This window comes from Nannospalax galili, unplaced genomic scaffold, assembly GCF_000622305.1.
Source record: "Nannospalax galili isolate Female #2095 unplaced genomic scaffold, S.galili_v1.0 scaffold321, whole genome shotgun sequence".
NCBI lineage: Eukaryota > Metazoa > Chordata > Mammalia > Rodentia > Spalacidae > Nannospalax > Nannospalax galili.
In genome coordinates this window covers 3314871-3336890 of record NW_008345972.1, presented here as the reverse complement: position 1 = coordinate 3336890, position 22020 = coordinate 3314871, and the positions used below count along the sequence as shown (strand labels likewise).

General features: G+C 42.1%; 2 protein-coding genes across 4 annotated transcripts in view; one reads left to right on the top strand and one right to left on the bottom strand.

The window, feature by feature from the left end:
- Pi4ka (phosphatidylinositol 4-kinase alpha) overlaps positions 1–22020 on the top strand; it is a 161424-nt gene that overhangs the window by 77659 nt on the left and 61745 nt on the right. The gene's annotated exons all lie outside the window — the stretch shown is intronic.
- On the bottom strand, positions 5115–18695 carry Serpind1 (serpin family D member 1). The gene is made up of 5 exons (XM_008842234.2): positions 18589–18695; positions 13420–14267; positions 9880–10153; positions 6799–6943; positions 5115–5933 (listed from the first exon to the last, which is right to left on the bottom strand). Exons 2-5 carry the CDS (start codon positions 14249–14251, stop codon positions 5742–5744), a joined length of 1443 nt encoding a protein of 480 aa, XP_008840456.1. The 5' UTR covers positions 14252–14267; positions 18589–18695; the 3' UTR covers positions 5115–5741.

Below are 22020 nucleotides of genomic sequence, written 5' to 3'. Positions count from 1 at the left end.
TGACCGGGACCTTGCTTCAGTTCCCATCTTGCATGCCCCCTAGGTCTGGCCCTTCTTTCATCCTCTGTGTCATGCCCTGTATTAGTGTCTCTGACTAGTGCTGGTCCTGGCCCTGCTTTCCTGGCTACTTCCTGTAAGATGAGACCAGAAAACCTCTTATTTTCTTACAAAAAGTAGAGATGTAGCCCCCACTCTCCTTCCTACCTCACTCCATGCCTAGTACTTTAAGTCTTGAAAACTAATGTTGTATGTGTCCTACGGACTAGGTGGTGAACAAGCAAGTGGAATCATGGCCGCACATTTCTTCCATATACACACACACACACACATTTTTTGTTTTTTGGGGGGATAGAGTATTGCTCAGGGTGGTCTAGAACTCTGTATGTAGTCCAGACTGGCCCTGAACTTGACAGTTGTCTTTCTTCAGCCTGTCAGATGGTAGGATTACAAGCATGCACCACCATATCATATTAGTCTCTCCCCATCATAGTGAAAGGGTTTGTATGCTCACACTAATCTGAGTGTTGTTCTTCAAACCTCGAGACTTCTAGACTGGTTTGTTATTATTAATCTTTAATAGTAAATGGTCTTTATTTTGTGGAGTATCCCACATATAGTTTGCCTTCCTCCCACCAATATCCTTTTCCCTCCTATACCTCTTGTCTGTATGTGGTTGACACAGAATGAGGAATAGGGTCTGTATAAGGATAGTTCGTCTTCCTGTAGGGGGCTGGGTCTACAGTGTAATAAGCTACAACTTCCTATCTCATGGACTTTACATGTTCCCTTGGAAACCTTAGTGCCTTTGAACCTTAGCACTTTGGCCGTCAGCGAGCGATTCACACAGATCTTAAAGATTTTCAGAATTGCAGTATTCTTTCTATAATGGCATTTTTCACAGATACCCTAGTTGGTTATTTATTTTGCCCATACCCTATCAGCTCACTTTAAAAATATAAATTCTCAGCTGGATGTGGTGGCTCATGCCTTTAATCCCAGCACTCCAGAGGCAGAGGCAGGCAGATCTATGTGAGTTCAAGGCCAGCCTGGTCTCCATAGTGAATCCAAGCCAGCTGTGGCTACAGGGAGACCCTGCTCAAAATAACAAAAACAAACTATATATATTCTCCTAATTTTTAATTAATACTACCTAATGTAAGTTACTTTTTGGAGTGTCATTATTGACTGAGGCTCTAGTTCAGTGATGGAGCCCTTGCCTGGCATATGCAAGGCTCTGGGTCAAATTACCAGCACCACCACAACAGCAAAAGTTGAGCTGTGGCTGGGTAAGTGCTATCATTATAAGCCTTCTGTTTGGCCTAGAGGGAAAGGTAAGGAACATGAAGGTCAAGGTGCTTTCTCGGCCTGTTGGAAGAGAAACAGGGGCCAGGCAAACCCCATGAAGAAGCAGATTGTAGGAAGACAGAGAGGATGCTTAAGGTGGCACTCAGCCAAGAGATCTGGGATCTTTGAGTACCAGAATTCTATGACCCATATTCCTGGGAGCTTGCTCTCCAAACCACTTGCAAAAGCTGATTTTATTTTGGCATAAACATTTGTTTTTTCAAATGGTTGAAAAACATTTCCATGATTTTCTTAAAATGAACTTTTTAGGTATGTTTCATCATGTTCCTCATACATGTTATTATGCTTTGTTCTTATTTGTTCCCCTCCCCTCCTGGCCTCCCCACCTGTGAATTTTCCAGGATGTCTATTAATGGTCATTTAGAGTATAGTAAGTTCCTACAAGAAATCTTCCAGGGTCAGTTTGCTCTTTGGAGCAATGATGAGTTAAAGTTACCTAGGAGCACACATAGGATCATAAAGCCTGCAGTATAACTCTTAATCATTTGTTTTGTGGAACTCTAAGTGTCTGAGCCTTTGTACAGGATCAGTATAGGCAGTACTGTGGTAAATGATATCTCAAAACATCCACCCTAAATACACCTAATCTTTCTATTTTATGTGAATAGAGTTTGTTTGTTTAATTTAATTTCATGGACAATGCCAAGTACCTCAGGGTTTTTTGTTTTGGGTTTTGGGGTTTTTTTTTGTTTTAGGGGGGGGTTGGTCTTTTTTGAAGCAGGGTCTCCCTGTAGCCCCAGCTGTCCTGGAACTCACTATGTAGACCAGGCTGGCCTTGAACTCACAGAGATCCACCTGCCTCTGCCTCCTGAGTGCTGGGATTAAAAGCGTGTGCCACCACGCCCAGCTGAGTATTGTATTTTTAACAGAAGTTAATGGTTATATTATGGGGGAGGAAACAAATATTTGATCTCATTGCTTAACAGTGAGCCAAAGGGGTCATGTGTTCTTGCATTTGCTTTTTAGCTAACCCCTTGTACCTTCTAGGAGAAACTGATTTCCAAAGGTGAAGTAGGGTTTTTGTTTTTGTTTTTAGTGTTTCATACTGTTTTTCAAATAGATGAATACTCTGCTTTAGACCTTTAATGACTCAAGGAGCCAGTTGATTTGGGGTAGAAATCTTGGGTTTTGCTCCAGCTGCTCCTGTTTACATCTCAGTAACCTTGAGAAACTAGAGAGAGTTGCTATGAGACTGGGTCATGAGCTCTGAGACTCCTTCCTGCTTAGATAGTCAATCTTTATCTTCTAACTTTGTAAACTTATTCCTTCAGAATAATCATTAATTAAATTGCTTTTATTGCTATATAGCCCATATCTAAGCATCTTGAAGATTATCTATGCTTGGAGACCTCATCCACTCAGTTGTTATAATGTAATGACTTAATAAGATGTGCTACTAGATCAAAACTATTCCACTAAGAGCAGGTTTATCTGTGTTCCTGGTAGTTTTTGTGGCCTTGGACAGGTTACTTATTCTCTCAGTGCCTGCAGATGAGGTTTGTGGATTGGCACTGACTAGGTCACAGACCCTTTTGTAAGCTTTACACTCCTTTTCCATAGAAATACATCTATGTTCAAGATGCATCTGTGTTTTTGCATGGGAAAAATCTTTCCAGGGCCCCTAAGTTAGAAACTCCTCAGTGAGATACTCTTAGGTTAAGGTAGGAAATCCTTACCTGTCTTCTGCTGAACTCTAAGCTCTGATCTATACCCTGTTCCATATATTAAAATAACATTAACATTTAACCTTCATAACAATCCTGCAAGACAGGTACTACTTTTATTCCCATTTTACAGATGAGGATACTAAGGCATAAAACTTGCTCAAAGTTGGGGCTGGAGAGATGGCTCAGCAGTTAAGAACACTGGTTGTTCTGGCAGAAGACCCAAGTTCGAATCCCAGCCCAGCACCCACATGGTGGCTACAAACTGTCCTTAACTCCAGTTCCAGGGGAATTTGAAGCCCTCTTCTGACCTCTGCTGGCATTGCACAACACAGGTAAATTACAAAATAAAATAAAATAAAAATTTAAAAAAAAAAAAACTTGCTCAAAGTCTCATCAGAGCCAAAATTTAAAGCCAGGAAGCCTGTGCTGAGAATTAATCCTCTACCACTTTCAGAATTGATAGGCTAATTTCTCTAAGTGGGGGTCAGAACAATTCCAAGTGAATAGAAGTATAGAGACTGGAAGGCTCTGCCCTGTGCAGGGGCCTGGAGGAGTCTAGGCAGGAGGTTGGAACTGAGACTATTGCCTTTCCAGGAAGAGAACTGACATGGCAAACTCAGGCTGAAAATGGAGGACAGGGGAAGTGTTTGTTTGTGATCCAAGCTGGTCTTGAACTCTTAGGCACAAGCAATCTGCCTAACCTTAGCCTCCTGAATAACTGGAACTACAGAGACTCACCACCATGTCTATCCAGCTTTTTAGGACACAGATTTTGAGATAACTACATTTTGAAATGTAAGGAGCAAGGGAAACTGCCAACAAAAAGAAACACATAAAATGAGCACCAGAAAAGAACAATTTTAAAGCAAACTGGAAAAAAAAAATGAGACATCAGCAAGGTCCTAACCTCCACCAAGAGGCTGAGCAGATGTTGTGAGGAGATCTGTTCTCAGTCCTATGCTGTCTTTTTTAGTACAATGCTGGTGCAGAGCTGGGACAGAAAGTGAGGAGAGTTAACAAGGAATGCAGGCTCTGGGGCTTACCTGCCTCGTTTGTATCTAGATCTTACCAAATCACTTCTCTCCTATAAGTTTTCATTACTTCCTCAGCTGTCAAAAGGAAGTGATGATTAACTAGAACTCCTAAGGTTGGTGTGAGTTCTCGGTGAGATGACCTGTGCATATGTGCAGGCATTGCACCAGCAAGCACGTGGCATTCCTTTTCAGCTGCTCCCATTACTGGTATTGCCTCATGTAGTCAGAGTCATCTGTAGCCAAGACTCCCTACACGACCCTCAAGTTGGGGCAGCCTGCCCTTGAACCCTAAACCTCCCATGTACTGCAGCTGTATTTTTGAACATATTTCAGGTTCCAGCTCTTGTTTTCCTTGCATTGTGGCAGAAATAAAACTTTTCCCTTCAGGGTATGGGGAGTACAGTGAGTCAACCCATATGCACAGAGCTTGTGACTGCTTCTTCTATTACAGTTGACAGTCCCTTCAATAAAGTCATACCTGAATGATTCATACCTTCTTAGCAGCCTTTTGGATTTAGGGTGCCTAATCCAGATTGTGAGTGATACAGAAACATTCCTTAGATATTGCCAGCTTTATCAGCCAGAACTTCTACAAGACCATGTCTGAGGGATGAAAGCTGAAGCATGCACCTCACCTAATGAGTGGGAGCCTCTGGGCTCATGTGACCCAAGAGCACCTTATCTTAGGAATTCAGTGCACACTGGTATTCAGGGCTCAGCCATACACTTCATCTTGATCTTCAGGCTGTGCCCTGTGTATAGTGCATTAGTCTCCGTAAAGTGCTTGAGTGATTTTCTGTCAACCTTTGCCTTTCCTGAGGGTATAGCACCTTTGAATTTGGTCTTTGTTATTTGAGCTTCAAAATAGAATTATAGCTGGGCATGGTGGCACACACCTTTAGTCCCAGCACTTGGGAGGCAGAGGCAGGCTGAGCTCTGTGAGATTGCAGTGAGCCTGGTCTATATAGCAAGTTCCAGGCCAGCTGGGGCTATGGAAGACCCTGTCTCAAAAAGACCAAAAACAAAATGAAAAAAGAGTTATAAGAGATACACAGTAAATGTGGCTATGTTTATTTATCTCTAGAACAGAAGGTGTAGCCTTGTATATATGCATAGGTAACAATGAGGCAACAGGAAAAGAGAGATAACATTTGCATGGATTTGGAAAATTAGGCCTTGAGAGAATTAGGCCCCAGTATTTCAGGCACCCTGTATATATATCTCAAGGTCTGTCTCTTCTAGCAGGAATGGTGCTAGTTAGGCATCCTCTCTGGGAGAGGTAAGAAAGTAATCATGCAACTCTTGTGTTCCATTCAGATGAGGGATTTGATTGAGAAAAGGCCTCGAGCAATAGGCTGACGAAGCTGCTTGTGGAGAAGATGTCCAGGTACCCTCTGTCGGTTTTCCCTTCAAGGCAGATGGAGGCAGTCTGTGTTGCTGAGACCTCTAGGGAATAGCTAGCATATTAATTACATTAACTCCTATGGACTTACGGCATTATTTACTGTTAGCTTCTCAGTCCTTGGTAAATTTCTTCTCCTATATGGGCCTTAAATTAGGCTTGTTAGCATAAGCCACAGAAGTTATGATGCTGAAGTAGTCTGTCCTTATTGTTAGAATGGGAACAGAATTGCAAAGTGTCCCCAAAACACACCAGGAGCCCAGACTGCCACCATTAAGACTTGACAGGGTTTGCCACTCTTCCCATGAACAGGAGGCAACTGGTGCGGTGCTCATACACTAGAAACAGGAAGGGACGGTCAACAGTGAAGCGGACTTGAGTAGACAGAGGCATGAAACCCACTGTGGTAACAGCTGCAGCTTGGGTGCCCTCTTCATTCACTGTGATGGTGCCTTGGTGCTTGAACTGTTTAAAATTGGAAAAGAGATGTCAACTTCTGTAGGTTGGTACATAGAGAAATACCTACAGCATCTGGTGGAGACTCATCTTACTCAGACAGAAGTTCCAAAGACCTCACATCAGGCAAAAAAAAACACCTCTAGTCAAAATGACCCGTGAAATGATCTTTTAGCAGTTGGGAATTATGATTAAAATTTGTACATATCACCAGGCATGGTGGCGCATGTCTTTAATCCCAGCACTTGGGAGGCAGAGGCAGGCAGATCTTGGTGAGTTTGAGGCCAGCCTGGTCTGCATAGTGAGTTCCAGGACAGCTGGGACTACAGAGAGACCCTGTCTCAAAAAGACAAAAAAAAAAAAAAAATTTGTATCATATCACAGATACTTACCTTTAAACTCTACAACTGCATTCACTCTTGTCCATGTCTACAGTCTGAGAGGCCTTGGGAACTAAAACAGTCATCCAGCTTCCTGTATCCTCAAATTTTATGTCACAGGCCTACCAGGAGGTTGGGGCCTGTTCACTTTTACAGAGTGCCTGTTGTTGATTTGTTCAGTTAATCAAGAATGTAGTGCATTTCCCCGTGTGTATGAGTCCTTTGCTATTATCCTGGTCTCACAGAATGAATGTCAGCAGGAGTACAACTCACTTCAAGGCTGCTTCCTGTGACCTTGCTTACTCATCTCACGAACTGTACCCTTGGTTGGCATCTGTAGAACTGCGCATTAAGTGCTGCAGCCAGACACAAGAACAGCCTTAGCATCCCTGATCTGGGAAGATAGATGATGTGCTGTAGGGCTAGGAAGAAAACTTGGAGACAATGCCTGTGCCACGGCAGAATCTGGGGGCTAGTACACATGAGGGAGTTACCAAGTCAATGGTGATCCTTTGGTCTGAGATGCCTGACATGTTGCCATTTTTGTTGAACAGCTCTGTGATCCCCATGGACTTCAGGGCTTCCACCAGGTTGTAGTTCTTCTCAAGCTTAAACTTGGGCAGAAGCACCTCTCGAGTTCTAGTGGAGAAGAAAGGAGCCAGTTTTATGAACACAGATTAACAGAGTAATCACATCTTCCCTGGCCTGTAGTAGGTTACATTTACTACCACAGAATTGGCATAACACTTCTTTTTTTGGTGTTTTTGAGACAGGGTTCCATCAATCACAGATTATAAGCATTTGGGAAAAACTGTATCTGTATTGAACATGTACAGAATTTTTGTTCTCATCATTCTCTAAGCAATACAAAGAATTTATATTGTGTTAGGTATTATAAGTAAGGTAGAGATGACCTACAGTATATGGAGGAATACGCATGGGGTTTGTGCAAACATTATGCCATTGTATATAAGAAACTTGATTTTTGGAGGGAACTCTAAGGATGTTCGTTGGAGGGAACATGAGACCTTGGGTCTGACTGGAGCTTGAGGGGAAGGGCCAAGGGAGGGAAAGAGAAAAGACATTAAGCAGGCCAGACCAGGAAGGGAAGAATCTGTGTATCAAGCTAAGAAGCTGAGCAAGCTTCAGTGGGTGGGGTTCCACAGAGAGTTTATAAGAACAGGAGAATGGAAATAATATGTTGCACTAAGAATGGAACCAGAAGGTTGGCTTGGCCTTACTAGATCCAGGGGAGCGAATCATTGATAAGGAAATTAGACATGAAGTAAGTACAAAAGGAATTTTTTTTTTTTGTCTTTTTGAGACAGGGTCTCCCTATAGCCCCAGCTGGCCTGGAACTCATTATGTAGACCAGGCTGGCCTTGAACTCACAGAGATCCACCTGCCTCTGTCTCCCAAGTGCTGGTACTACAGGTGTGCACCACCACAGCTAGAAGTTTTTTTTTTTTGCAGGTGGGGGAGGGATTATGTGTGTGACTGTATTACCTGCATGTGTGTAAGTATACCAGTGTCATGCAATGCCCACAGAGGTCAGAAAAGGGCATTGAATTCCCTTGGAATGGGAGTTATGGATGGTTGTTAGTCACCATGTGGGTGCTGGGAATCAAACCTGGGTCCTCTGCAAGAGCAGCCAGTTCTCAGTAACCACTAAGCCATTTTCCAGCCCCCAAAGGAATATTTTAAAGCAAAAATCCACTGGGCTTAATAACTTGTAGTATACCTGAATTTACTTTTCTCTGAGTCTGCTACTCATTTTTTCTTATATTTTGTTTTTAATTTTTAATTTTTTGATTTATTTATTTTCATTTTGCATGTATAAGTGTTTTGCCTGCATATATGTAAGTGTACCATGTATGTGCAATACCCACAGAGGCCAGAAGAGGGAGTCAGATCCCCTGGAACTGGAGTTACAGAGGACTGTTAGCTACCATGTGGGTGCTGGAAACAGACACCAGGTCCTCTGCAAGAAGCAGCCAGTGCTTTTAACCACTGAGTCATCTCTCCAGCCCCGTTTTACATTTTTTATTGCATTTATTTATTCTGTGTGTACGCGTGTGCTCCCCATGGTGTGCATATGAAGGTCAGAGAAAAACTTTTGGGAGTTGGTTCTCTTTCCGCCATGTGAGTCCCAGGAACTCAGGTAGTCAGGCTTAGCAGCATGCACCCTTACCCACTGAGTCACCTCACTGGCCCATGTTTTATTTTTTTATTTTTTTATTTTTTTAATGTATATGAGTGTTATGTCTGCATGTATGTAAGTGCACCCATGTCGTGCAGTACCCTTAGCAGTCAGAAGAGGATGTTGGATTCCCCTGGAACTGCAGTTATGAACAGTTGTTAACCACAATGTGGGTGCTGAAAATCGACCCTGGGTCCTCTACAAGAGCAGCCAGTGCTCTTAACCGCTAAGCCATCTCTCCAGATCCTGCTTTTGTTTTTTTGGGTCTTTTTGAGACAGGGTCTCCCTGTAGCCCCACCAGCTGTCCTGGAACTCACTATGTAGACCAGGCTGGCCTTGAACTCATAAAGATCTGCCTGCCTCTGCCTCCCAAGTGCTGGGATTAAAGGTATGCACCACCACGCCCTGCAGCTTTTGTTTTTTGAAACAAAGATCTCACTCTTTCTAAACTGACCCTTGAGACTTGCCAGTGCTGGGATTTACAGATGTGTGCTACCATACCCAACAATCTCTCTCAGTTTTGTTGCATTTTTTATATTTCTTGTCTAACAAGGAGCCCCAAACCATATTTACTTCTCATTATGGGCCTAACCAATAAGTATCCATTAAGAGAGAAATGTGGCCTACCTCTCCATTCTTTCTGCCATGGTCCAATAATAATCTTAGTAAATATTTAACATCAACAGTTTTAACTGTAATAATAAATAATAGTTGAGGAAAAATCATGAATGAGGAGTCTTGAATGCATTAAGAAGACCTTGTAATTTCCTGGTGGGGAAGAACTAGTGTTTGATGGATGCCTCTTATGCTCCAGGCACTGGGAATAGACGAGGGATCAACCTACCTGTTCTGTTTGTTTCTCACCTTCACCTTGGTTAGTAATGTGATTCATTTCCCTTTGGGTTGATTGAGCTGGGAATATAGAATATAGTAGAATAGGAAGAATATAATAGATAGGAAGTTATTTCTAAACTGGCCCTAAGCTACCTGCCCCTACCTTCTGAAACAACCTGTGAAGGAGATATGTTTTCATAACAAAAAATTGGGGCTGAAATAAATGAGCATGGCCTGTTTGGCAATTTGGGAATGGTTTCTCATACTCTCCCTTTATTTAAAAAAAAAAAAAAAAAAAAACTGGCCAAACTGAATGGGGTGGCTCATATCTATAATCTCAGCACTTGGGAGGTTGAGAGATGATAGTCACTGCAAGCTCAAGGTCCATCTATACTACATAGTGAGTTCCAGGTCAGTCTGGGCTACAGAGTGGTGCCCTGTCTCAAAAATAAATAAATAAAAAGCAAAAATTGACCAGAGCTTCACTACTCCTAGTCATCCCAGACCCTGGGAGTATAAAAGAATGAATGCCCGGAAGTACCTGTTGGTCATGCTTTTTTGCCATCTCTCTACAACCTGGGGTGTCAGCTGCGCTTCAAGGGTCTTCATCCCCGACAGCTTGTGTGGGACCACAATTAGCATGCTGATACCCCCTACGTACTCCAACTGGAGAATGTCACAGTCTAGCTCCTGATCATTTGCTGCAAGGAAGTTCCCTTTGGTCTGCATCATGGAGACTTTGACCACCTCTCGCTCATTCAGCCGGAAGTTGTGATTGTGTGTCATTTCTACTGGGAATTTATTTACCCAAGTTCCTGTAAAGTCAAAAGGAGAAAGACAGTTATTAGAATGTCTCTTTAGAGCCTGGTTTTTGCTCGTGAGCATGTGTCCCAATCCCTTGAAGGGCTCTGTAGGGCCAATCCTCAGTTTCTGATTCTCAGGTCTGTTTGGGGCTATGAGTTTGCATTTTTAACTTGTACTTTAAAAGACCAGAATGGATTATGGATTAGATTTTCGACATTATTTAAAGTGAGTAGCTTAGTGCTCTTTTGGGCCTTTGTACTATGTGTCTATAGCACTTGGCAGGACACATAGGTGATGTGGTGGTGTCCTCAGGATCGTCCTTGTTGCTTGCATGCAGAGCTGTCATCCAGGAATAAATCTGTCTCTTTTAGCTCTAATATACTCATAACTAGTAATGTTGGTATCCAGTTGACATCAGGCCACATATCAGGCATTCATCTTAAGTGCTCATTTTCGGCTCTTAGCAGAAAATTTCTATATGAAGTGGATGATTTGTATTTTTATACACATTTTATGGATAAGGTATCAGAGACACTAAAGTGAAGTAGCCTGTTCAGGGTTTCTCTCTGGTGATTTGAGCAGCTGGGATGAGAAAACAAGTGTTTTTGGAGGAAGTTTAAATACTAAATGCCCATGATTATGGCTCAGCTGCCTCCTCTAAGTCGACCTTACCAGGGTTTCTGAAACAAATAATTCTCCATAGTGTGGGGACTATCTGTGCTTTGTAGGGTTTTAGCAGCATTCCTAGGCTCTCCCAGCTGGATACCAGCTGAAGCTGTGAAAGATAGGAGTGCCTGCACACATCTGCTCTGGACCCCATTGGAAACCACTATTCTTCAACAGTGGTGAGAAGAGTCTTTTAACAAGGTGATTATAACACTCAAAGTTAAACTAGTAACAGATTTTGGAACTAGAAATTAAAATTGTACTTAATAAAATTTTCTAACCTTTGAGATGCATCCAATTCCCAACATTGAGTTAAGTGACTGTTCCAATGTGATAGGGAAAGGCATCCACTCCTATACCTCAAAAAATAATCTGATCATTCCTAGTTTGTTCTCCATTCCTATCTGCCCAATGCTGACAGAAATGGCTTCTTGGCCTGCAGAACTTCATAACTAATATAGAGGCTGTGGGCAAACTGGGAATACCCAGCAAACTGATAAAACTGAGGACTAATTGCTTCTGAAAGTAAAGGTTACATAAACAATGTCATACATAATTACAATCATTACACTGTACACTATATTATAATCTATAATTTCATTCCTCAATTCACTGTGCTCTCACCATTTGCAACACACAGGACCAAGTGTCATATCACTGTCTCTTTTGTTTTCTCTACAGCCCTGTCAGAGTAGGTGTTATCATTTCCGTGATAAAGACAAGTAAACTAAGTCACAGAGGTGTTGAGCGACTTTCCTGAGGTTACAAAAATGAGAAGGGATGAAGCCAGGACTTAGACTCTTGTTTGCTCAATTCCAAAGCTTGTACTTAGAATCAGCAATGAAAAAGAAAAGTGCATTTTCATCATACATATATACTACATGTGTTTGTGTGTGTGTGTGTGTGTGTGTGTGTGTGTGTGTGTGTGTTTATGTTTATCTGTCTGTCTCTCTCTCTGTGTCTGTCAGGGCTTGTTAGAGATTCAGGCTTTAGCTGTACCCTCGTTGAGGGCAGTGCTGTACCTGACTCTGGATGGAAGTCAGAGGGTCAGATCACAGCACTCTAGGCTCCCTGCAGTCATGGCCTCTCCAGTGCTATTCTGCAGCCCAGCCTGGCAGGATGCCTGTCTTGCAGAACTGCTGGGAGTTCACTGGGCACTGAGAGGGTACATTGACAAGTCAGAAGAGGCTCTGGTCCTACCTTTACAAACAGAAGCTAGGCAAAAGCATCTGTATTTGCATCCCTGAGCAGTACAACCACTGGAGCAAAAAAGCAGGAAGTATTAGCTTCCCAACAGTTATTCCCTCCGTGGTATCCAGACATCATTGATGACAAATAAGAAATGTGATGATGTGGTGCTGTGGTGAGCTCTGATGCTAAGCCATCCCTGTGACTGCCCTTCAGCTTAAAGAACCAGATGGCAGTTTATTTTGAATAGGTTCTACTAAGAGGTTTGAATTGTTGTGTATGTGTGTTTGTACTCATGTATATATGTGCACATATGTTAAAGGAGAGATAGTACCTTCCTTAAAAAGTGCTCTCATCAGTTGCTGAAGAAATAGTGATTTAGGACTAAAGAGATGACTCAGCAGATAAAGTTGCCCGCCTCCAAGCCTGACAACTTAAGTTCTATCCTAGGCACCCATGTAGTGGAAGGAAAGAACCTCCACATACATCTATGGCATGCATGCATCCACACACTTTAAATAAATAAAATTAAATTTTTTTTCAAAGAATGGTTAGGGTTGGGCTTGGTGGTACATGCCTATAATCCCAGCACTTGGGAGATGAAGGCAGGAGGATCAGGAGTTCAAGGTCATCGTTGGCTAATATATAGGAAATTTGAGGCTACCCTTAGATTATGTGGTACTCTCTCTCAAAAAAAGGGTATGTATCGGGGGCAGGGGGAACCTAGGCACGGTGGCTTGGTCCTATAATCTCAGTATTCAGGAGGCAAAGGCAGTAAGTTCATGGTCAGCTTTATCTATATAGGAAGTTTCAGGCCAGCCAGGGCTACGTAGTGAAACCCTGTCTAAAGAAAAAAGGTAAAAATAAAATAATTAATGATGTATTTCCCACCTACTCATTAATGCAGAAGTTCCCTGAGGCGTTGTGTTCATGTCAGTTACTGAAGATAAATAGTGGCTAGAATCATTTCTTTAGCCTTTTGTCTACATTCCTACTCACTGATAATTGGGAAAGAAAAATGAAGAAACCTAAATCCAAATGTTAAAGGGAGGGTTTGCAATATTTCTTCTGATTAATAATCACAAGGGATAGCCTACCTAGGTCAGGCCTTAACACTGTCCCTTACTATCCATACTCTCAAGATATTCATCTTACCTCTCTGCTTTAGTGGCTTTGTCTATAAAATAAGGACCCTGATAATCAGGATGCTATGATGACCTCACATGTGAAAATCCAGTGAGTATAAAATAATGTTAGGGTTTAGTGGCTGTCACCTCATGTTCCTGTCCCTGAGTCAGTCAACCTTGTGTCTTATTTTCCTGAATAAATTACAGCTACAAATTAGTTCTTAGCATTCAGTCTTCTTACATACCAAACTGTTGTATTGTGAGTTTGCTCTGAGAACCATAAAGCTACTTCCTACCTTTGAAGTAGATGCAGTTTAGAATCATCATCTGAGTAGCAGGGTCTATATTCTCAAGAGCTTCTTTTATGAGTCCCTTGGTGAGCTTTAGAATGTGATTGTTTGCCTTTGATGTGAAGGCAGGATCTGAGAAGTCAGCCACCTGTGCCTCAGCAAAGTAAAACTCTCTGACTTTAGCTTTGAAGTCCTCCTGTAACGGAAACTGCTTCTGAATGTAAAGGTCATTAACTGACCGGAGCGTGTACCCGAAGTTCCTCCTAAAGAGGCGATGAGTGAGCTTTCGGAAGAGATTATGAATGGTGGTGATCTCATACTTGCTGCTAGCATTGACAAAGTCTTTAAAATGTAGAACCGAGTGCACCTCCTCATGGGTCTTTCCTCTCAGGCCTAAGGAGATCATCCCCATCGCTGTAGAAATGCCAACAGGTGCTATGAAGACGTTATCAGAAGGAGTAGCCTGGTCCTTCAATACCCGGTAAAGGTTGAAGGCAAACTTTGCATTGAGGATGTTAAGACGCTGGATCCGGCTCTTGCCTTGGAAAAGCTGCAGGATGTTCCCTGCACTTGATTCTGAATCTGTTGGAGAAACAGCATCAATGATGTAAATGTAGTCATCATCTTCACTGAATATCTTCTCTAGGTCCAGATAGTCTTCATCCTCCTCCCCATCTAGAATCCAGTCATTTGTGACTGTGTTTTCTTTGTGGAAATCAGCAGGCAGAAGGGGCATACTCAAGTTTTCATTTTTTAGCTGCTCAGCAAGGCCTTTGCTCCCAACACACACAGATGTTATGATGAGAGAAACAAGAAGGGGGTAGAATGAATGTTTCATTTTTGCAAAGCTAAAGCTGGTAGAGAAAACAGACAATAGAGTGAGTGACAGCCTGGACCCCCAGCTTGCTGCTGCATCCAGACAACAGGTTTTCTGTGGCCTTAACACAGAAAGAGGCCCTTCAGGACACCAGTTGTTACTTAGGATGCTGAATTTTAAGAAAATCTGATGAAAATAAACATACACCTAGTGTTAGTCTCCTGGCATCTATGGGCTCCTAGATAAGTATTTTTTTTTTTTTTTTTTTTTTAATTTCTATTATTTGTGTGTGTGTGTGTGTGTGTGTGTATGTGTGTAACTTCATGAAGTAAGTTTTTTTCCACCTTTATGTGGGTTCTGGGGATCAAACTCAGGTAACTGCTTGCACAGAAAGTACCTTTACCTGCCTGAGAATCCCTTTATAGATTACAAAACTGGGATTTTTGAGATTCCTGGGGACTCAGGAGCCCCAGAGTGGAGTTTCTATTGTCTCCAGAAAGCACACCTGGTCCTAGAGGCACCAAAATCTTCCTACTGGAAGACTCATGAGCCAAACTCAAGGAACAGACATGAAGTAAATCAATGGCTTTCAAAATAGTACTACCACAGTGGGGATAGGGAAAGGACAATGACTCTACCTCTTGGTGAGAGAAGGGGTGCTCAGGGAGTTGAAGAGGTTTCATAAGACATGGGCTGGAGTGAGTACCTGGGACTGAAAAGGAATTTCCAGTGGAAGGACTCAGCCCTGCCTGTAAGGCCCAAACTACCACTCACCTAGAGAGAAGGAAGTGTTGTGAATATATATGGGCTTTCTGAAATCTCCAGGCCTTCTAAAAACAGATATTCTAAAGATATTTGAAATCTGCGTAATCATTTGGGGTTAATTTCAGATTTGGAACTTGGCAAGACTCCCTCAGGACCTACTGAGAGAAGTGTGGTTGGTAGCCTGTGTCTCTCCCAGCAACCACAGGGACTATTAGGGTATGTGACTTGCTATAGAGAGAACTTTGCTGTCAGGGAAAAGCAAATCTTTCTACTTCACTACTTTTGATCTCCCCATGCAGACATGGTCTGAGGTTGGGCGGGGGTGGTGGTTAAAGGCCTGTAAACAAGACCCCTGTTCTTGTCTTTAACTATTTAATCCTTGTCTTGTTTCAAGGAGGGTTTGACAACTTTGTCAAATCCACTTTGGCTGCCAAATGGCTTTGACTTGGTCTTCCCTATCTTCCAGCTGTTAACTGGTAGATGACCTGTTTTTTATTGCTTCCTTGTTTCACTGGATAAATATTTGTATTCTGAGCAGGAAGGTAGTACATGATCCCAGTTTCGTACAGTGTTTGAAATTTTTGATCCTCCTAGAAAAAAGAATTCTGTGGGTTAGAGAGATGGCTCAGTGATTAAGAACTGTCTGTAACTCCAGTTCCAGGGGATCCAACAGCCTCTTCCGTCCTCTATGGGCATTGCATGACACAGGTGTACTTACCTACATGCAAGCAATACATACACATAAAATAAAAATAATAAATAAAATATTTTAAAAAAAGAAAAAAGAATTCTGTTTTGTAGAGTTTGTTTTGTGCCTGTGATATTTTTCTAGTTTAGAATGTCTGCCATCAGTCTAGATGAGATTAGAGTTACTTACTGGCTCTTCCAGGCTGGGCATGGTGGTACACCTCCTTTAATCCCAGCCCTCCAGAGGCAGAAGCAGGTAGATCTCTATGAGTTCAAAGCCAGCCTGATCTACACAATGAGTTCTAGGCCATCTAGAGCTACACAGTGAAACCCTGTCTCAAAAAAAAATTTTTTTAAAAGAATTACTGGCTCCTGTTGAAATATTTGAACTTGTTAGGCCTGAAAATTGTTAGGGGCTAACTGTAAAGTACCCCACTTGGAATACTCTCAATTTTGTTAAAGTTGGTAATCCCAATGGCTATTAGTGGAGCTTCTTTTGGATGCCAGGCACTGTATTAAGGCATTTTGTATAAGTTAATGCCATCCACCTACCATTTTAACCTATCAAGAGATGGAACCTTCCACTGCTGTTAACTAAGATACAGCAGTGGCTTGAATTGGGGATGTAGCTCAATATAACTGCTCTCACTCAAGCTGTACAGGGCCAGGCTTCAATCCCTAGCACCAAAATCCATGGATGGGTGGATAGATGGTAGGTAGAGACTAGATTAAACAACTAGAAGTTGTTTAAGCCCCAGCTCCCTGATGTCAAGTGCTCTACCTTGTTTGCCCTGGAGTGCCAGGACACTCAGAGATACCCAGGTTTAGGGAACAGCTGTTGCCAGTCTTTGTCCTCGGGTCCTGTTCCTTATAATATGGTTAAAATGAACACTTTCCAGCATTATTTTAATATGAGAGGTTTTAACTTCTCCTCCCCCCACCCCCTTTGAAACAGGGTCTGTCTTCCTGTAGCCCCAGCTAGCCTGGAACTCACTATGTAGACCAGGCTGGTCTCAGTCCACAGAGGTCCACCTGCCTCTGCCTCCCAAGCACTGGGACTAAAGGTGTGCACCATCACACCCAGGCCAGAACTGAAGAGACTTTTTAAAAAAAAATTTTTAGCTGGGTTTGGTGACACATGCCTTTAGTCCAAGCACTTGGGAGGCAGAGGCAGGCAGGTCTATATGAGTTCGAGGCCAGCCTGGTCTACATAGTGAGTTTCAGGCCAGTTGGGGTTACAGGGAGACCCTGTCTCAAAAAGACACCCCCTCAAAAAATGTTAAAGAACAACAACAAACAAAAAGCCAACCTGAATTAATGTGGGTTTGAGGAAACTAATCTGAGCCCAGATAGTAAAGATATTCTTCATCTCACCCTGCTACTCAGAGAATATGTTTGGAAACTGTTGGTTTGTGGGGGGTTGATTCTTAAGCATCACAGTGTTCTTATATTTTATGATTAAAGCTTTAAGCCATAAAAGGTTTCCATTATTCTCTTACTAGAGAAAGGGTATAATTTCTCTTTTTTTTTTTTTTTTTTTTTTTTTTTTTTTTGTCTTTTTGAGACAGGGTTTCCCTGTAGCCCAAGCTGTCCTGGAACTCACTATGTAGACCAGGCTGGCCTTGAACTCACAGAGATCTGCCTGCCTCTGTCCCCCCTCCAAGTGCTGGGATTAAAGGCGTGCGCCACCACGCCCGGAGAGAAAGGGTATAATGTAAAGATAATTTTTATGGATTGAGAAATCAGAACTCAAAAAAGTAAATCCCCCTGTTCTGCTGGTCAGTATAATAAAAATTAAGGCATTTAAAACTATCTTTAAGTTGTGTATAAATTCAAATTGCTATCTTTAAAGAGAAGCAATATGTTTTTAAGATAAATCATTTAAAAAGTTGTTTCCTGGAAACATCATACAGCATATTCTCATGAGTCACATGAAGTAGAGTTGACCTATGTGGTCAGTGTCATAGCGGAACACCTAAAATCCATCCTCTCTCCGGGCTCCGTGTCACCATGTCCAAACAGGAAAGAGAAGGGAGAGAAGCGACTGCCTGTAGTGTAGAAAATGTTTTACTTTGAAATAACTTCAGACTTTCAGAAATGTTGAAAGAACAGTAGAGTAGCCCCTTGTGTCCCTTTATTTTCTGAACCTTCTAAGATCAGACCTTTTATATATCTCTAACCTTTAATAATAATACTTCAGGAAAAATTGCCCAAGGACATATCCTTATACTTAATCACCAGATAGTTATCTAATTTGAAAAGATATGTTTTGCCCTGGACTGATGTATGCATAGGGTCTCTGTAGCCCATCCTTTTGCTTTGACTTCTCAGGTGCAGGAATTATATGCCACCATGCCCAGCTTCCAATTTAAATAATTTACCATTATAATAATTTCATCTCTTCTACAGTTTGGATTCCAATTTTGTCAATTATTCCAATACTATAGCAGGTAGAATTTCATAATGGATTAAAAAAAAAATGTTTCTGCCGGGCGTGGTCTTTAATCACAGCACTTGGGAGGCAGAAGCAGGTATATCTCTGTGAGTTTGATGCTAGCCTGGCCTACATAGCAAGTTCCAGGCCAGCTGGGGTTACAAGACCCTGTCTCAAAAATGCCAAAAGAAGGTCCGGGCGTGGTGGCGCACACCTTTAATCCTAACACTCGGGAGGCAGAGGCAGGCGGATCTCTGTGAGTTCAAGGCCAGCCTGGTCTACATAGTGAGTTCCAGGACAGCTGGGGCTACAAGGAGACCCTGTCTCAAAAAAGACAAAAAAATAAAAAATTTCCCTTTCTTAGTGTAGAAAGCTTCTCATTTGTACTTCAATAAAGAAAGGAACAAACTACCTATCTCCAAACACCAAAAATAAATTATAATTGGCAAAAATGTCAAGAAATTGAACTTACCGCTGTGCTTCTGTGCAGTGGTGGTAGAGAGATAAAATCAGACAGGGTCACCAGCAGGGTTTCAATGTGAACTTTGGTGCTGAGCTGTTGTGTATTTTCCAAAGCAAATATGTCCCAGTTCAAACACAACTCAACTAGCTTCGTCAGCACAAACCCCTTCCCATCTTTGATCAGTACTTAGTAATTAGCTGCTTCCAGACTCTAATTCTTCTGTTGCTGGGGGTTTTATTGTGACAGTCACCATGTCAGGATGCCTACACAGTCTTGGTGCAGGGTATCTTGAAGCCAGTGTATAATCAAGACACTTCAGAGATCTTGGAGTTTGCGTTGGGTAGTTACAGTGCTCCCTTGAAAGTACAGACCACGTGTCTGCCCTCCTACTGTGCCTTCCCTCTCTTTGATAATCACAGCATGTCTGGCCTCCAGAGCAGAAGTGGCTGGTTCAGCTACTAGATGTATATCCCTGTAAGCTCAGGAAAGCATTTTCTGTATTGGAAAGTGAAGAGGGGAATAAGGTTGGTGTCTTAGGAAATAAGGAAATTGTGATGCTGTTTAAGAATCTAGGATAGCCTAGCTCTCCTATCTGTTGTAGGACACATAGGGATGTTATGACCTATGTTTTCCAATCCCAGATCCACATAGGCATTCGCAGGGAATCTGTGTGACTGTAGTAATTTTTAAAAATATTGGGCTGGGCATGGCGGCGCACGCCTTTAATCCCAGCACTTGGGAGGCAGATCTTTGTGAGTTCGAGGCCAGCCTGGTCTACATAGTGAGTTCCAGGACAGCTGGGGCTACAAGGAGACCCTGTCTCAAAAAAAGACCAAAAAAAAAAAAATTTATTGAGGAGCTGGAGAGATGGCTTAACAGTTAAGAGCACTAACTGTGCTTGCAGAGGACTGGGGTTCAATTCCCAGCACCCACATGGTGGTTACAAACAGTCCTTAACTCCAGTTCCAGGGGAATCCAAAACCCTCTTCTGACCTCTGCGGCATTGCACCACATGGGCGCACTCACATACATGCAGGCAATACACTTATACACATAAAACAAAAATAATAAATTAAAAAAAATAAGGTGGAGAACACTTGAGAAAGACAGGGTTTGAATCCCAGCACCCACATGGCAGCTAACAACTGTCCGTAACTCCAGTTCCAGGGGATCTGACAGCCTCTAATGTCCTCCACGGGCATTGCACAACATGGGTGCACTCACCTACATGCAGACAACACATCCATACACATAAAATAAAAATAATACATTTCAAAAAACATATATATATATTTTATTGGTAGCCAGGCATGGTGGTGCATGCCTTTAATCCCAGCACTTGAGAGGCAGAAGCAGGCATATTTCTGTGAGTTCGAGGCCAGCCTGGTCTGCATAGCAAGTTCCAGGCCAGCTAGGGCTACAGGGAGACTCTGTCTTAAAAAGACAAAAATATATATATTATTATTTTTCGTGTGTATGAGTGTATTGCCTACATGTATGTAAGTGCACCTGTTACAGACAGTTGTTAGCTGCCATTTGGGTGCTGAAAATCGAACCCAGGTCCTCTGCAAGAGCAGCCAGTGTTCTTAACTGATGAGTCGTCTCTCCAGTCCCAGTAATTTTTTGCTTTTTGTTTTTTTGAGACTGGGTCTCTCTGTAGCCCCAGCTAGCCTGGAACTCACTATGTAGACCAGGCTGGACTCTAACTCAGAGATCCACCTGCCTCTGCCTCCTGAATGCTGGGATTAAAGACATGTGCCACCACACCTGGCTCACGCTTAGTTTTTTTATGTGGGTTCTGAGCATCCAAGTTCAGGTCCTTATGCTTGTGTGGTGGGCATTTTACCAACTAAGTCATCTCTCAGCCCAGATTGAGTTTTAAATTTTCTGTTGAATTGCTGACTTGAGTTTCTTTCTTTCCCTTTCTTTCTTTCTTTCTTTCTTTCTTTCTTTCTTTCTTTCTTTCTTTCTTTTTCTTTCTTTCTTTCTTTCTTATTTATTTATTTCATCATCAAATGAATTTTTGACTTGGGATTAGGACAGAATTTCTACCAACTTTTTAAGTGACCTTAAACATACTTCTACCATTTTGTACTATGTCATCATGCAAAGGGGCTTCCTCAGTATTTTCAATTATAAAATCAAAACTCTGGAAAACATTGACAGTCTCTATGTCCTGCATTATCAAATATTCAACCAAGATTTAATTCTAATGTAAAAATAAAAAAATATGTATCCCATTAGCTTAAAAACTTACTTTCATCTTTAATAAGTGGTAAAATTATATGTATACCAAAAAAATATTTCAAAAAATTATCTGTCTCCACCTATGTCTCCTATGGGCAGCACCTATGGGCAGCATCATGTTGCTCAGGGAGACTGTTATTTCAGACTACTCCTGGGGACCACTGAGCTCAGCCCTGACTAACTCCCTGTGCTCTCTCATTTTCACACATCCTTGACACTTGATCTTGTTTCTCCTTGGAGCATCTTCTCTGTAGAGTGGCATGTGGCTGCCAGTCTTCTAGCTTCAGGAAGTCACATTGAGCACCTTAGCTGAATTTTCACTCTTAGTATCCTCCCCTCCAAAGGGTAGTCATTTCCCAGTTAAATCCACTGTGAGAATGAATTTACTGGTATCCAGCACACAATAGATGCTCATAAATAAAAACTGTTCTCATTAGAGAACTTGTACATATTCACAATGAAAATCAGGGAGGAGGCAGGCAGCATGGCTTTCATTCTCTACTTAATGTTCTTATTTGTTTGAAATGTTTATATCTAGTAGTTGTTGTGTTTTTCCTGTTTTGCAGTGCTAGAGATTGAATCCAGGGCATTGTATGTGCTTGGCAAGCATTCTACCACTGAACTACACCCCTAGCTCTTTTTTTTTTTTTTTAAAGACAGGGGCTCATGTAGCCCAGGCTAGCCTTGAACTCACTATATAGCCAAGGATGGCTTTGAACTTCTGGTCTTCCTGCTTCCACCTCCCAAGTTCTGGGATTACAGGCATAGGACACGATACCTGGTTTATGCAGTGCTAGGGATTGAACCCAGGGCTTCCTGCATAGTGGGCAAGCACTGCCCCAGCTTTTTTTTGTTTTGTTTTAAACCAGAAACCAGTGATATTTCCTACATCTTTAGCTTTCTTATCTTATAACCCATTATTGGGAGGAAAACTATCTAGTAGCTCTTACCTTTCCTGTCTTAGTGGGTCAGAGAGGATACATCTTGGGACCTCATTGCTGACTGTCTTGAAGTATAGGAGTATTTCCCTGCACTAACCTATGACAGATGCTGCATGTCTTTATCTTAGGACATGTCAAAGCACTGCTGGTACCATTTCTGAAGCTACCCTCATCTTCCCTTTCTGGGGATTAGAGTGTTCCTGGAGAACGTGTGCTTGATTTTACGCCTGCTGTATTAGAGTTTTATCAGAAA

Coding starts and splice junctions, on each gene's coding strand:
- Serpind1 (XM_008842234.2), bottom strand. CDS start 14,251: ATGAAACATTCATTCTACCCCCTTCTTGTTTCTCTCATCATAACATCT. Junction 6,944..9,879: donor CAAAAAAGCATGACCAACAG/GTACTTCCGGGC, acceptor CTTCTCCACTAG/AACTCGAGAGGTGCTTCTGC. Junction 5,934..6,798: donor AAAGGATCACCATTGACTTG/GTAACTCCCTCA, acceptor AATTTTAAACAG/TTCAAGCACCAAGGCACCAT.